At 52.6% G+C, this 15,914-nt stretch overlaps 1 protein-coding gene across 1 annotated transcript in view; it reads left to right on the top strand.

The window, feature by feature from the left end:
- The window catches only part of LOC104411116 (trinucleotide repeat-containing gene 18 protein-like), a gene marked incomplete at both ends in the record, with an annotated part of 15,222 nt that extends 2,090 nt beyond the window's left edge, over positions 1 to 13,132 (top strand). Inside the window, 12 exon segments of the mRNA XM_010021461.1 lie at positions 5 to 239; positions 3,359 to 3,461; positions 3,779 to 3,984; positions 4,172 to 4,318; positions 4,714 to 4,898; positions 5,622 to 6,045; positions 6,539 to 7,486; positions 8,119 to 8,294; positions 9,006 to 9,142; positions 9,573 to 9,701; positions 11,556 to 11,730; positions 12,769 to 13,132. Of these exon segments, the coding sequence (XP_010019763.1) occupies positions 5 to 239; positions 3,359 to 3,461; positions 3,779 to 3,984; positions 4,172 to 4,318; positions 4,714 to 4,898; positions 5,622 to 6,045; positions 6,539 to 7,486; positions 8,119 to 8,294; positions 9,006 to 9,142; positions 9,573 to 9,701; positions 11,556 to 11,730; positions 12,769 to 13,132 (3,229 nt within the window).
- Positions 13,133 to 15,914: the final 2,782 nt, after the last annotated feature.

Genomic DNA, 15,914 nt, shown 5'->3' with positions numbered 1-15,914 from the left:
GCAGCTGTGTGTGCAGCAGCCGGCAAAGCAGCTGAAAAGGGACCCCGAGAGACCTGAGAGTGCCAAATCCTTTGGCCGGGAGAGCATCGGTTCCCAGGGCGAGGTGGAGGTGAGGCACTTGCCTGTCGGCATCGCCGTGGCCGTGGCCCGGCAGAAGGACAACAGCAGCAGCAGCAGCAGCAAACTGGGGCCCAGCTTGGCAGACAGGGATCGCTCGCTGTCTCTCAGCAGCATCAAAGGTAGGTTCCCCAGGCCTGTCTCAGGACTTGCCTGTGGGTTCTATTCCCTGCAGAGAACAGCCACCCAGTGCTCATGCCAAACTCATTTTGTGGCACTGTGTGGCCTGAGCTGAGGTTGGCATCCTTAGCTCCCTTTGCCTCCCCTTCCCAGCCAGGGGCACATTGTAGACCACAGTGGGGAGCAAGACTCCCTGTACAAGAAGGAGTCCCCTGTCCCCCCCTTCCATCCCCTCTGTCTACCCCGTCTCCATGTGTTTGATCCCTGTTAGCAAAGGGACTGACAGGGAAACCACTTAATCCACCTTTGTGCTGGTCTTCTAATCCCATGGGTTTGATTTAAGCCATGGTGCTGGCAGGAAGGGGATGGCTCTGATGAGATACTGGGGCTCTGCTTGGCTTCTGTAGCAAGATTAACACCTGGGGGCTGCCCAGCATGGGGAGAGTTTGCCTCTGGTGTGCCAAGGAGCGATGCCAAAGCAAGCGGCCAGCGAGCAACGGTTGGCTTTCCATGTTTAGCCTTTGCCTTTCCCATTTTTCTCCCTTTGCTCCCCTCTCAGCCAGCAGCCCCTCTCCCCATTCCCATCGCCCTCCCTGCTGCCCGGAGGACCTCGTGGGCAGCACAGGGAGCTGTTTGTTCAGCCGTTCAATCGTCCCAGACGCTCCCAGCTTGCGTTAAATGTAATTTACTGAGCCGAACTAAAAGGCTGCAAACAAGGGTTGAATTCTGGCAGGCCTCCGGGCTCGTTGCTAAGGGATGCAGTTGGCTTTCAGACAGAAAACAAGACTGCTTTTCTCCTCCTCTCGCCCCCCAAATGCTGCCCCCCACCCCCTTTGTATGCCAAGAGAGATTCGTCTAATAACATTAGCTTGCTTGCGCTGAGTGGACGGTGCTTGAATGTTTAGACCTTTTAAGAAGGAGAAAGCAGGCTTTAGTTGGCTAATCTGTAGTATTTGGCAAGTAAAATGCAAGTATTTAGTGCTGGGCATTGGTTGTCAAGGGAACGGGCCTGAGCCTTTCCTCCATGCATAACTGATTGAATTTTTCTATGCGGGTCCGTGCGTCATGTTCATATATAGAGACAAAATGATCATTCACTGTCTGGACAATCATCGGTCTGTACAGAAAAGGGACCGTCCTCTCGGCGGGGTGGGGGCTAGGCAGGAATGAGAGGAATAAGGAAACGTGCGTGTTTGGGTGGCGGATGAGGAAAAAAAGATGCTAAACCTGTCTATAAATAACAGAGCACAAGTAGCGGAGATGGGAGAGGGAGCGGAGGTAAAAGAACAAAATAATGGGTTTCTAATAAAAGGCTGAGGGTCAACTCACCTTGTGCCGAGGAAGGGAGGCTGAGAGTTAACCGAGGGTGTGCTCCATATTACTGACACTGAAGAGGCAGTTGGGCATCAGTTGGGGGAAGATAAGTAGGAAAAGGGGCTCCAAGGGGGCAAAAACCTGGGCTAGGGAGTGGAAGGGGGTTTGTGTGTGAATGGAGATGCTGGCAGGGAGGGATGCTGGGGCTCCGGAGGGGTTCACAAGCACCTGCGCCTTTCGCCATGAGCAGTGGAGCATCATTCTGTGAGCTGAGGAAGGGCTGGTTGGGACAGGCACTGCACACAGTGTCCTGGCAGCCTGCAAGGGAAATGGATTGACCCTGGAAGGTCCTTTGGGAGGGAGAGGTGTGTGCCAGGTTTTAAAGCATCTTTGCTTTCTGCCTGAAGTCCATGGAAGGAGCCTTGGGGAGAGGAGCTGGCAGAGATGTTGTCTTGTTCCTGGATTCCTTCTGACAGTAAAAGCCAAGGGAATTGGAGACTTGACAGCAAAGAAACCATAGGCTGTCCAGGTTTGGGGAAATACACAGTGGAGCCCTCCTTGAAAAGGCTGCCTGTCAGCAGGATAGACTTGATGCTCCGAGATGCTTTCCCATGTGCCAAACCTTATCCAGATGGGAGAGCGAGGACCCTGGCAAGGGCTGCAGGGAGCCAGGGTGCAGCCGTGCGAGGCCGTGCTGCGCTGCTGAGCCCTGTGGGGTGCAGAGCATCGCCCGGGCAGGGAGTGAGCAGGGGGGAAGCAAACACCTTCCTCCTGGTCCTGTTCGACCGGCCGGTTGCTCGCTGCAAGCAGGGCTGGGATTTAGGTGTGGATGGTATCATCAGAGCATAACATGGAGAGGGGCAACAGGGAACTGCGGGGAAAGTGTATATGCGAGAAAGAAGCTAGGGAAAAATAGGGAAAAGCAAGCCTAAAGTCAGGCAGCTGGGGTGAAGATCTTGGATAAAGTAAGTGATGGGTGGCTCCAATACCTGGTCCTGGCACTGCTCTTTGCTCCTATGAAGGTGAGTCCTAACCTTTCATAGACACAGCTGCTGCTGTCCCAGGCTGTATTTGCAAGAGCTGTTCTGATTCTGGACAAGCCATTTCTCCAGCCAAACATCCAGCCCCTCTTTTTGGACTCTTGCCCTCATCTGCCATATGTGTCCCTGCCTCGCCACCCCCTTGTTGCATGGCTCGGGGAGGGGGGAAGCAGATTCCCACTAACAGGTTGAAGTGCAGAGCGGTGCACGCTGGTTTTGTGAGGGTCTGTAGTGCTGGTTCTGCCTGTTGCAGAAGGATTCAGAGCATACCCATTGCTCCCAGACTGGTTTACAGGAGCAGAACGTGCTTCAGAAGATGCAGAGATAAAATCCAGACCCCTGCAAGATGCATTAAGTAGCACTGTGTGGTTTGATGCAGGGATTTAGCTGGGCCTTGTCTCCTTCTGGGATGGGAAGTCTGCCACTGTCCGTCAGCAAAAGCAGTCCTGTTGGTCCTGGTGCTCCCAGGCTGCTGGTGTCTTGGCCTGGGAGGCTGACCTGGCCTGGTGTGTGGGTCCCTTGATGGCTTGGAGACAGGAAGATCCTGGGTGGTACCAGGGGACACCTTAGTGGGAATATCTTGATCACACAGACAGCCTTGCCCAGGCTTTTAGGACTTGAACATCAGAACAGTCTTGGGGGCAGTGACATTTGGGTGTGCTGGCTCCCAGCGTATACATACACACAGACCTCTCCATGCCCAGAGGAGAGGGGACAGCTTTCCACAGGCTGTTTCTGGTGTCTGATGGTGTTGGGTTGTCTCTTAGGGCATGGACGCTCAGAAGATGACTGTGGGGATGAGAGGAGCCGCCACCGGGACAGCCACCTCCTGGCAGGGCGCTTGGAGCGGGATCAGGAGAAGCTGCTCAGGTGAGGGTTGGAGGGAGATGAGGTCTGTCCAGAGAGAGGACAGGGTTGCATCCATCCTGGTGTAGCTGCTGGCACCAGAGGAGCACTGAGCGGGGCACCATGGGGTTATAGACAGATCCTGCTGCAAATCTGTGCCTGCTCCAAAGGGATGGAGAGATGGGATGTTTTATTCTGGACACCTCCTTGAGTGTCTGACCCTGGTTTGCAGACACACTCATTCTCCACACTGGTCCATACCCTGGGCTCCTCCAGCAGCCACGCAGCAACCTGCAGCACTCGGACCCTCTCTCACTGTCTCTTGTCTCCTCCATCACCAGAGAGAGCAAGGAGCTGGCAGATTTTGCTCGGATACACCCCTCTGGCTGCGCCACCAACGGCTTGAACTCCAACCTCATGGTGACAGGAGGCCCAGCCCTGACAGGCTCCGGGCGCTGGTCTGCAGACCCAGCTTCACACTTGGCAGCCCACCCCTGGCTCCCCAGGACAGGGAGCCCCTCCATGTGGCTGGCTGGTCATCCCTATGGTGAGTGTCCTGGGGGACAGTGGTATATCCATGGGGTGTTCACAGAGATGCAGTCCAGGGAGAGGTGTTGCTTAGTGCTCGCTGAGGCTGCTGTCTCATCAAAGGGGAAGCGGGTATTTTGGAGCAATCAGAAGATGACTTCTCGTGTGGGTAGGAGCTGTTGTGACTCTGGTGTTTCTTCTTCCAGGACTTGGTCACCCTTCCCTGCACCAGGGCATGACTCCAGGCTTCCCCCCCGCCATGGGGGGAGCTCTCCCTTCTGCCTACCAGTTTGCCAGAGACCCACAGTCGGGGCAGCTTGTGGTGATCCCCAGTGAGCACTTGCCACACTTCGGTAAGCTCTAGGGTGGGGGTGAACTGGCCTCTTGTTAGGTGTGTTTTGGAGATGGAGATGTGGCATCTTCAGCAGTGGCTCCTCATCCCCTGCAGGACCCCATGGAGTTTGAGTCCTTGGTTAGGAGAATCTACAGTGGGCTCAGCCAGGAGCAGATAAACAAGGGTGCCTAGAGAGCAAAGCTAGTCAGATGGCCCCAGCACCCATGGGGTGGTGGGAGCAGGGCTGCCAAGGGGTAGAAAACATGCTTTCCCCATTGCATTTCTGCATAGCTCAGTGTTTGTCATTCCCCATTCCTTGGGATTGGGGTAGAGACACTTGCCCTGAGTGATCCTGAATCCTCTACTCATCCCCATCCTCCTGCCTGCCTGACTGCATCTCTGCTCCTTCCTCAGCGGAGCTGATGGACCGAGCACCCCCACTGTGGCCGGCCATGTACCCCCCGACCAGGAGCTCCCTCCAGCACGCTCACCAGCTCCAGCTCCTCTCTCATCAGCAGCTGCTGAGGCAGCACGAGCTGTACATCCTGCAGCAGCAAGCAGCCCATGCCATGGAGCTACAGAGGAGTGCCCAGCTCGTGGTACGTTCTCAAGAGCTTCCTTGGGCATGAAATGATCCTGGAGTTGGGAGTGTGTGTGGGGAAAAAGCAGCTGTGCCCATGTTGTGTGTCTGAAGGGTATGGATGCATTGAGTGATCCCACCCTGGTCCCTGGGATATGAGGCACACAGGGTTTAGAGCCATTGAGCAGTGCTGTCAGGAGAGCAGCCTGGCAGCAGCACAACCGTGATTCCTTCCCTAGGGATGCCTCTGTTTAGTTGTGCAGTTCCATCCCTGGTCACCTCGAGCAGCTCGGAGAAGCGGCTGCAATACTGGCAGCAATCACACGGGGTCCTGGAGCCAGCTCCCATTCACCAAATGATTTTGGAAGTTGTGAGCTTTTATTTGGGTGTTTTACATACATTTAATTTTTATAGTGGTCATCTGGTTTTCAGCCTTCCTTTTACATGTGTGCTTGCTGGGCTGGGGGCTTAGAAATAGAAGTGGTTTGCTTTGGTTGCAAGTGAGAGCTGAGACACCCTTCAAATGATTCCTGGAGCTGGGAATTTGTAAAGAAAGCTGTCACAGATCAGTGTCACCCTCCATCAGGTTGGTCTGAAAATGGTGTTGCACTGGGGAATGTGTGTTTTATTCCAGTGCATATTTGATAAGATCACATTTAGGTCTTGCTTGGTGGTAGGTCTGTGCTGCTTCCCAGGAGCAGGTAGAGATGTCGTGCTGAGTTCTGCTCTGTTCTTGTTGCAGGAGAGATTGAAGGCAAACGAGCAGCGTGCGGATATGGAAGAGAAGGTGACGAAGCGGAGCCTGGACAGTGCCAAATCAGGCCTTTCCTCCTCTGCCCCGGGACTGGTGCATCGAAAACCACCTGTGCTGTCTCCCAGCGCCTCCACGTCCTACAGCAAGGCTGTGAGTCCACCTCCCCTCTCTCCCAGGGCCTCACCCGTGTCTGTGCTCAAAGCTGAGGTGATCCAAAAGATGGAGGAGCCACCTTCGCAGCCAGCCTACTCCTACCCTGCCACCCCCAGCTCCCATCCTTCCAGCCCGCCCCCCGCCTCTCCACCCCCTGCCCCTGCCATCCCTCCGAAGGAAGAGGCACCTGAGACCGTGGAGAAGAAAGACCTGGAGCTGGAAAAAGAAGCTACTGGTCCATATCAGGCCTTGTTCCCAGGTAAGAGAGCCCTGCTTTGGCAGAGTCCCGTTGTGTTTGTGCCTGCCTCCCTTTTTCTCCTTGGCTCTTTCCTGCTTCCGTCCCTTCCCGTAGAGAAAACCATGTAGCTCCTCTAAAAGGCAAAGGAAAGGCAAGGACCTGAATGGTCTGGAATCTGGGTCTGATGGGCTGGGATCAGTGCCTGGGTTGTAGGGGGACCTGGGGCTGTAGGCTGTCTTCTTCCCTTGGGTTGAGCCTGGGTTGGTTCCTCAGGGCTGAAGTCTCAGTGGGAGAAAGATACAAGAGGCAGATCTCGCTCCAGTTGCAGGAGAGTGCTGGAAAGGTGCAGAAGGGACTTCTGGGGTGCTTGGCCAGGAGAGAGGTACCCAAAGCAACTACAGTGAGAGACAAGAGATGATGGAAGCAAAGGGTATCCATCTCTGTACCTTAGTGAGAGAGAAGGTGCTTTGGAGACCTGGCCATTACATAGCCTGTCCCCTCTGATATCTTGCAGAGATCCCCCCAGGATATCCATTCCAGTCCCTGCCTCCCTCCTTTGGAAGACACTACCCTTACCTCCTGCAGCCCACCGCAGCATCCGATGCGGATGGCCTGGCTCCTGATGTCCCGCTGCCTGCTGAAGGCTCTGAGCACATGGAGCTTTCCCCAGAGGTCAAGCCCATCCGCCTGTCTCCGTCCAAAATACTAGAGCCCATCCAAGCAGCCGCAGAAGAGGAGTCCTTGGAGGAGAGGGTGAAATCAGAGGTGCAGATGGAGGAAAGCCAAGAAAGCATCTGTGAGCAGGACATGGGGACTCTGAACATCACCACCTCTGCAGCCGTCCCAGTGCAGAACGTGGACAACTGCAATCTCCTGTTGCACCAAGGTGAAGCCTTGGGTGCCATGGAGCAGGACCAGGAAGACCTCCAGAGCTGCCCACCTCCTTACCAGGTTGTGGCCTGCCCTGCAGAAACAGAGGCTCAGGCAGAGACTGGGAATGGAGCAGAAACCTGCTCCATGCACATGGAGTATGACGGTTTGCTCGTGCACACGGAGAGTGAGCCGCCTGAGATGGACTTGGCACCCCAGCGGGAGGAAGCCTCTGTAGCCATGGATGTGCAGAGCACTGATGTGACCCGGGGAAGGGAGTTTCCCAACCTGCCCCCTGAGGAGGGGGAGCAGGGGACAGACATCCCTTCCTACACAGAAGAAGCGATCTCTTGCCAAATCCCAGCTCTGGACATCAAGCCAGGCGACCCGCTGGCTGGGATGAATGCTTTGGTGGCTGCCACAGAGATGCCTCAGGCTTGTTCCTTGTTGACTACCACCAGTGTCACTCCATCCCAGGTGAAGGTGGAGGTGTTAACTGACCAGGCCTTGGAGCACTCCTTCCTGCAAGGGATCACTTTGCTGAGTGAAATTGCAGAGATGGAGCTGGAGAAACGGAAGCAAGAAATGCAAAGTAAGTTGTGAGTACCGAGTCTGGCCAGCCTTGAGCCAGGTTGGGTCTCCCTGTATACGGTCCCCATGTTCTCTGTGCAGGTAGGGATCTCCTGCAACCTCAGCCAGGCAGCAAGGAGAGTGTTGCTGTGAGTTGCAGGAGTGGCTGGTACTTCGGATGGGGTTGGAGCAAGGTTGTTGTTGCAGTAGGCTGAGCTACGTGTGGCTTTTGTACTGCTCTTCCCCTTCCAAAGGCCCTCGCCATGTCTAGACAGTTTGTGGTATGCGTAGCGGAAACGGAGCCCCACTTGCTGAGAGCTGCCAGGGTAACACCCTTCTGGCAGGCACTGAGTCTACAGTCTGTTGGGGTTTGGCACAAGAGGCCCCAGTAGCTCCAGATGATGCTTTCCAAGAGCTTGGCAGGTCCTGAAAAGAATCTCACCTTCCAGTAACTTCCTGAGGTGAGACGTGATGGGAACTGCCAGTTGTACCATGGCTGGGTGCAACAGGACATCTCAAGTAGGAGCAAAGGGTGACTGGAAGGCTCCTTGAGCTGCCATGGTCCAGAAAGGGACATCATCCTCTCCTCGTGCCTCCTGGAGGAGCAGTCTTGGAATGTGAATCTCTATAGCTTTATTTTTCTGTCCTTCCCAGCAGGTCCAGAGAGTTTCCCTGTCCGGCCAACCCTGGAGAGTTTGCTGGCTGCCAGCACCCACATGCTCATGGAAGTACTTTCCACCCCCTTTATGGAAAGTCTGAAAACCATCCGGCTGCCTCGAGAGCTGAATCCCAACAAAAAGTACAGCTGGATGCAGAAGAAAGACGAACCCGTAAGTAGCTCTTGAGTGTGGCTGAACCTGAAAAGCCACGGTGCATCCACTCACCACAGCTTGCTCTTCCAGCCCTGGATTGCCACCAGGCTTGTGCTGCCCTCCTGCATTCCCAAAGTGAGCTGGGCCTTCCCTCACTCATGTTTGTAGCTGCCCAGGAGTCACTGTGGTGTGATATAGGTTCTCCCTTGATTTGAATCAACACCACTGAATTCAGAAGGACCCTGGGCAGCCCTAGAAGTGGTGTTTATAATACAAAGCCATCAGGAACTCGTCTGTTAATGCTTTGGTGGGGGAGATAAATAAAGATAGTGACAGGAGGCTTTTTCCTTGTTTTTTTTCTCCCATGGGAGAGGCTGACACATTACTTTGTACCCAGCGAGTAAGTGCTCCGAGACAGGGAATATTTTCATCTGTCTTGTTAAATAAGAGAAAAGAGACTCCATGGGTATATTTTACCCTTCAGGTTCTTTCCCTGTGTTGCTGTCCTTCAGAGCTGATTCTGTCCCATGCATAAGCCACAGAACATCTTTGCCTGGCTGATTTTGCTTGGGTACCACTCTAGGGTTGTGCTCGTTGTGGGCAAAGATGCTCTGCTCCAGAGTTAAGCATGGATGGCTGCAGATCTTGACCATTGCAAGGGCACCCCAGTGTGGGTGAGGGCCTGAACATCTCCTGAGCTTCTCCCTCCCTCTTGCCTCCCCACCTTAGATGTACTCCATCAAATCGGCCATCGAGAACATGGACGCGATGGAGCTGGACTACAGGATGAGGCTGGCGGAGCTGCAGCGGCGCTACAAGGAGAAGCAGCGGGAGCTGGTGAAGCTGCAGCGCCGCAGGGACTCCGAGTAAGTCGCAGGCTGCTCACTCGATCCGGGATTGAGAACAGCCCTCCATTCCCTCCCTGTCTCCTCTCCTCCTGGTACGGCCAGAGCTTTGCACTGCACACTCCTAGGCTATGTGACACGACAACCTGAGCACTGGTGAATGCAGCTGGGAGATCGTTGTAGAGACAAACCTTGGCTTCAGCAGCTCAGTTTAGCAGTTTGGTGACAGGAGAAGGTTCTGGGTTGGCTCCCGTTCTTGCTTGCTTTCTTTTCATTTTTTTCTCTGTTTTCTTCTTCTTTTTGGATTTACTTCCTTTATTTTATTTATTTTTCTTTCCTGTTTTGCTTTTTGGTTGCAAAATTTGACTTTGCTTTTTGTTTTCTTTGCCTTTTTGGTTTTGTTTTTTTTTTGTTGCCTTGGTTAACAGTGAAGCGTGTGGTTTTTTTAAAGGGAAAAGCATGACGAGAAAAGTAGAAGCTTGGCAAGAAGAGGCCCTGGAAGGCCCAGGAAGAGGAAACTTGGATCAAGCGCTCTGTCACCCATTAAGGAGAGAGGGAAGAGTGACAGCAAGAGTGGAAAGTAAGGCTGGAATATGGGGAAGACGGGAAAATGGCAGGGTCGCTGCACCAGGGTCTTACATGGGGAGAGCATCTCGGATGCAGCAGGGGCTTGCTGTGGCATTGTGGTGACAGGCCGGCCTATAGCAGCAGTAGTAGTGTTGTGGAAGTGTGTGCATTTAACGTGAGTGTGTCCTTCCAGTGGGAATATGGTGCCAGCGTCTTCCCGCTGGTAGAGCCCATGTCTGTGATGTTGGGTGCAAGTAGGACAGGCTGAGTTGAGCGGTGAGGAGGTGCGGAGGAGCCGGCTGGGCAGGGAGCTGTAGGTGAGCTTTTGGAGTTGGGGAGCGCGTCCTGGTGTGTTTTCAGGAGAGCAGATGGTGCAAGCGGGTGCTGTAGAGCTGAGTGCAGGATGTGGTGTCACAACCTGGAAAGACAGGGCTAATCTACTCTGAAGGGCCTTTCTGCGGTGTTTCTGCTGTCTTCATCTCTGTCCCCTTCATCAGTGGGAGTTGGTTTCGCCTGATCTCTCTCTTTCAAGGGTCTGGATCATTCTTTCTTCTGCCTTTTTCTCTTTTACAAGTCCAGCTGCTCTTGTTTGGATGCCTGGATCTCACCACTGTTGGCCATCTAACCATCCATAGATGGCCCAGTCTCTCCCAACGGGAAGGCACCTCCAACCTGCTTACATATTTTTGCAGACGTCCTTTCAAGACTACAGATCAGGTTCAGGTGCCCAGCTCCCACTGACCTTGTACTGCTTAAAACCTCTCCTCTTGGTGGCTCTGTGTTTGGCTCTTCGTGTTTGGGTGGCTGGACAGGCTGGAGGCATCCAGAGGTGGCTGGAGCTGTGCGTGTGTGCGTGCATGATGGTGTTGCGTGTGCATGTCTCCGCATCTTAGGAATGCTTCATCAACCTGACGTGGGAGATGGAAGGATGAGGATACATCCTCAGCTAACGTCCAGTGCCTGAGGTGTTGGTTTAGGTGTCTGTGGAGGTCAGCAGAGAGGATGGAGGGGAGGGAAGATGCCTGGAAGCTCAGGAGGCTGCCCTGTGTTAGTGTCTTTGTGGTAGTGGTATGACCGAGGTCAGGAGGTTTAGCGTGAAGGAACTGGCATATGAGAGCTTTTAATGGAAGCTTGGTAGAAGTCTTGAGGTTCTGACTGATGATCCATCAGATAGTTACTGGAGACAGTTTCAGAGCAGTGAAAGATGTGCTTCTAGTCTCACCTACTTTATTTGTTTTTTTATTATTATTATTTATTTACCCTCTCCTTTCCCCCCACATCCTGAAGCAAGACTGAAGACGTAGCTCACAAATGCATCTCACACAGAGGTAGATTGTCCTTTAAGCGAGCCAGTCCCTGCAGTGTCCTCATTCCTCCGTGTCACCCTGTGTGGCAGTTCCTTACCACCTCCTTGCTCATAGCCAAGCAACCAGAGCAAGCGTGTGGGCAGTGAGGCATCTCCCTAGGCCTTGGGAATCTTTCTGCATCTACAGAGTCTGTGAAAGTAGAGGTGGAAAAGACCTACAGGGCCAGCTCAGCTGTCTGTCCTCCCCTCTGCTGCTCTGTGCCAAATCAGGCAGTGACTGGTGGCTGTTACTCAAGACACCAAGTACTTCCTTTCAGAAACCTCCCTGCAGGTCTCTGATTCCAGGCACCCTCATCTATGCTGGTGGCCAGGAGTGTGCAAGAAGGGCTCCTTGGCTCTCATGTTTGGTGGAAAACCTTGTCCAAACTGCTGTCACTTCACAGTGGGCTCTCACTGAGGATCCCCACTGTCCTACAAGGCACTTAACCTCACTTTTGAGCTTGGTGGGGATCACAGGGAGGAAAGCCCTCCACCTTGACCCATCCTCTGCTTGGCTTGCAGACTGAGCAAGTCCTTGTTGCTCTCCGAAGACTCTGAGACTGGTGAGGGCATGAAGAAGAGGCACAAAGGGGCCCTCCCGGAGGAGGACGAGGATGTGGAGAGCGGCAGTGGCAAGATGAAAGGGAGGAACCAGAGCTGGGAAGAGCACGATGCGGCTCCCAGCTTCTCAAATGAGGTCAGTGCCCTCATGGGGAACATGGAGCTTTTTTCTTTGCTGGTGTTGGCTTGCACTGGATAACTCCTCCTGATCTCAGAGCGTCTGCTCTCAGTTCACATGGGTTTAGAAGCTCTTCATGAGAGGACTGTGAAGTGGAGGGCTGTTTGCAAAGGCTAATGTTGGCTTATGGAGGTCGGACCTCTGGTATGCAGCAGAGAGGCAAGTGCCTTCAAGCCAGCCAGAGCATTGCCATGTTGCAGTAGCTCTGAATCCAGAGCAGTGCTTGTCTTATCCCTTTGCCTGTTGAGGCAGTGGAGGAGAATGGACTTCCTGAAGCAAGGAAGGAATGGGAGCTTTAACTGCTATTTTAAACACAGGGTTTTCTTCTGCTCCTGTTGAGGCAATGAGATATCTATTGGAGCTTTAAGCTGCTGCTGAAATCCAAAGTGCACGCAGGCAAAGGACCGAGTTACAGCTGCTGTTATCTAGCTGTAGCACATGTAAAGTATATTTATTTTCTTCAAGAAGCAAGAAAGTACTGAAAACGATGTAAGCACTGGCTGTAATGCAGTGGTGCTGATGCTCTTGCTGAGAGGTTTTTGGGTCTTTTTGGCATCCCAGCCTCTGGAGCTGGTGATTATGTGGAAATCCGTATTTATTTGGCTGGGGTTTTGGGTAAAGAAGATTTTTAATCCTTGTGATTTAGAGAAAAGCCTGTAAAAGTAGTCCAAACATAGCCTAAACCCCAGAAGTTGTTGAGCAGAAAGAACTCCAAAGTATGTTGTTCTATGAACATACTTCTTTTGGAAGAAAATGCAATGTTTCCAAGTTAATCTTGTGATTTTATAGTGCTCCATAAGGGTAAAGCTGTGCTGCTTGCTGACATCTTCCTCCCTAGCACCATGGTGGGTTATGGCCACTGGGGCTTCAGGCTATCATTTGAGGCCTTATTAACTGTAGTGCACTGGAGACTGTTACGAGGGCTCGTAAAATCCCTCAGGTCTGCCATGATACCTGCTCTCTATTCACCTATGTCTCTTCCTTTCGCCTCGGCAGTTAAAGCTCAAAAAGAAGAAGGTGCCATCAGATCAGGAGCAGCTGGCCAGCAAGCTTGACAAGGCTCTGTCACTCACCAAACAAGACAAGCTCAAATCCCCCTTCAAGTTTGCTGACAGCTCTGGGGGCAAGTCAAAAAGTAGTGGAGGTGGCAGCAGGTACCTGCCACCCCATGAGGCTCTGCCGAGCAAGGAAGAGAAGAAGAGCCTGGCCAAGAATCTGGGCCTGTCACTGAAAAGCACCAAGGAAGGTAAAAACAAAGTGGCTGCCAAAATGAAGAAGATGGAGGTGGGGTTAAAAGTCAAAAATCAGCTCAAGGTTTCCCATTCACCAGCGATATCTGAAGTTAGCAGCTACTCCTATAGTAAGTAACCCCTCGTTTATATCTTTTTACAGTGAAACCTGTTGTGGTGGCTTGTTGGTGTTTCTGGCCTCTTGGAAGGGGTCTGGGTTTGCTCTTGGGTGAAGGGTGACCTCCTTCCTGGCTAATCAGTAGTGCTGCATCTTTGGGATCAACATGAGTTGTCCACTCAACTTGCTGTCCAAGAGGTAGCCAGTATCAGTGCCTCTCTTCCAGTCAGTGCCTGTGTTGTACTGATTGTCAATGGGGAAAAAATGCTATAAAATAAAAGGTGGACCCATGTTCTTGCCTTTGGTGGGAGCTGACACTCTCCTACCTGTCAGATGAATATTCACAGCTTCTACTCCAGGAGGTGGTTAACAGCTCAGTTTACAAGTCTTTCTTGAGCTGGATGGGATTTGCTTTAGGATTATGCTGTGGAGTCAGTTGGAGAAGGGGGCACTGATGTTCATGAACATCCTCCTGCCCTTCAGTGCTGTGGCTTGGTTCCTGGCTGACTTTGTTCGGCATTTCCATGCCTGGCTGACTTTGTTCGGCATTCCCATCTGTCTCATCAGTATCCATCTCACCCTGGCATCCTGTGTATTGATGGCCATTTATGAACCCAGAGTGCACCTGAGCAGAGGTTCCTGCAGCTGAGCAGAGAAGGGACCCCTGTTAGAGAAGGGAAAATCTGAACAGCAGATAGTGTTGGGAAGACAGTAGAAGTGGAGGTAGAAGAGTCTTCGACAATTCAAGCAGACGATGGGGCAGAGAGCATGTGAGGGACGTGGAGTTTATGGTCTGAAGCCTGGTTGTATAATTGTCTTAGCTCACTTGTCCTTTCCTCTGCTTGCAGCTGTTTAAATCCCATGTTAAAACCCTTACGGGGTGTTTGTGTACATAACAAATGTATCTCAGTGCAACTGAGATATGTCACTGGTAGAGAAGATGTGAGCTAGTGGTTCTCCAACGGGACGCATGCTTGGCATGAAATTAGCCATTTACATGGCGAAATAGGAGCCACTGTGTCCTCTGGACTTGAACACAGCCTTTGGCTGAACGTGCTCTACACACCAGCCAATACTTGTGTTGTTGAATGAGCTTCACTCCCAAGGACAGACACATGGCTCCTGAAGTGGGAGCTCTGGAGCTAATGGGAGGGGAGGCATGGGCTGATGCTGGAGCTAAACTCCTTGGCTCATGGCAGAGGGAGCTTTTCAGTGCTTTTCCACTTGGTACTGTGGTTTCATGAAAACCTCTTAGACCTAAGGGAGCTTCTGTCTGACCACTCCTCCCTCCAGTGAGTATCCTGGTGGAGTTATCTGCCCCTTCATCACGTGAACCTCAGTTCAGGAGGAGTTGAGGAACTGGCTCTGAAATGGCTCAGCTTTGGCGCGTGGTTTTTCAGCTGTGTGCAGGTTCAAGGAAAGGGCTTTAGCCTGTCGTTTGGTCACTCAAGCGTGATGGATTTGGGGAGGCAGGTCGAGCATATGGCAGTACCTCCCATGACTGGTGGGCTGCTCTTGTGGAGGAGGAGAAATGGGACTGACGCCAAGTCCTTCTGCCTCTTAACCTCATGATTTTCTAGCTGGAGTCCTGAAAACCTTGGGCATAGATCCAGAGGGCGAGCTGAGCATCCTATTCCCACAGACTTTAACAGAAGTCAGAAGACAAAAATCATTTGAGTATTTGGGCCTCCTAAACTTGATATCCCTTGTTTCTTCTCCACAACCAACGCAATGGATGTGTGGAGTGATGCCCAACCTGGGCTGATGCTGGAGAGCATCTGCTGCTGCTCACAGGCTGGTATGGTCCCCACTGCCTGTGTGTAATGATGTGGAGCCAGTGGTGCATTCACAAGCAGGGAGGTGACCATTCATACCTGCTTTTATGCATCCAGGGGCACCATATGCTTTTTGTTCACTCATCAGATGCCAGAGGAGACCACTGGATACCTTCTCACTGCCATTGGGGCTTGGCAGCGTTGTAAAGACATGGTCCACAGACCGAGGAGCAGCCTGGTCCCTGCTCTGCTTTGGTGCCGTTTATATTGCTGCACTGTCTGAGGTGGTGTGTTTGGGGTTAGACATTTGGAGGTAGACATGTTTCCCACTTGACCCCTGGGCTAGCTCCAGCTGCCCGTGTTGAAAACCCACTGGTAGAGCTGGTTCATGTAGAAAAGGAGATGTAGGTCAGTGCTGAACATAACTGTAGTTAAGACTAAGGCAGGTTGGTACCTGGTTGTTGGCATTGCTGCACTTCAAGTGGACATCTTCATTGCAGAAGTGGAAAGTGGAAGTGTTCGAGATCTTGGAAGTGTTCAAGGCCAGGTTGGACCCAGGGGGACCAAATGTTTAAGCCCAGAAGAGCCCCCTTGCCAAAATGATTGGAAAATTATACCACATCCCTGGAAGTGATGCCCCATCCCTGGCAGTGTGCAAGGCCAGGTTGGATGGGGTTATGAGCAAGCTGGTCTAGTGGAGGGTGTCCCTGCCCGTGGCAGGGGTTGGGACTGGATGAGCTTTAAGGTCCCTTCAACCCAAACCAGTGTGTGATTCCATGAAACGTCTACCTCAGTTTTCTGCTCCTGAGCTAAAACCACTCCTTGGATCCTATCGTCAGGAGGCATTTGGCATAGGTGGAGAGTGTCTGTTTCTAACCAAAAGAAGGAAACATGTTCATTCATCTCCTGCTTTCTGAGCCTGAGAGCTGTGATGGTGGGACCAGGCAGGGATGGAAGATGGTGGCACAGGGCCCTTCCTTCACCCACTTCTGCTCTGCATCCTCTCCACACACCAAACCC

The sequence above is a fragment of the Nestor notabilis genome, unplaced genomic scaffold (assembly GCF_000696875.1).
Source record: "Nestor notabilis isolate BGI_N333 unplaced genomic scaffold, ASM69687v1 scaffold16999, whole genome shotgun sequence".
NCBI classification, from domain to species: domain Eukaryota; kingdom Metazoa; phylum Chordata; class Aves; order Psittaciformes; family Psittacidae; genus Nestor; species Nestor notabilis.
The sequence above is the reverse complement of the archived record's forward strand: the minus strand, read 5'-3'. Positions and strand labels throughout refer to the sequence as shown.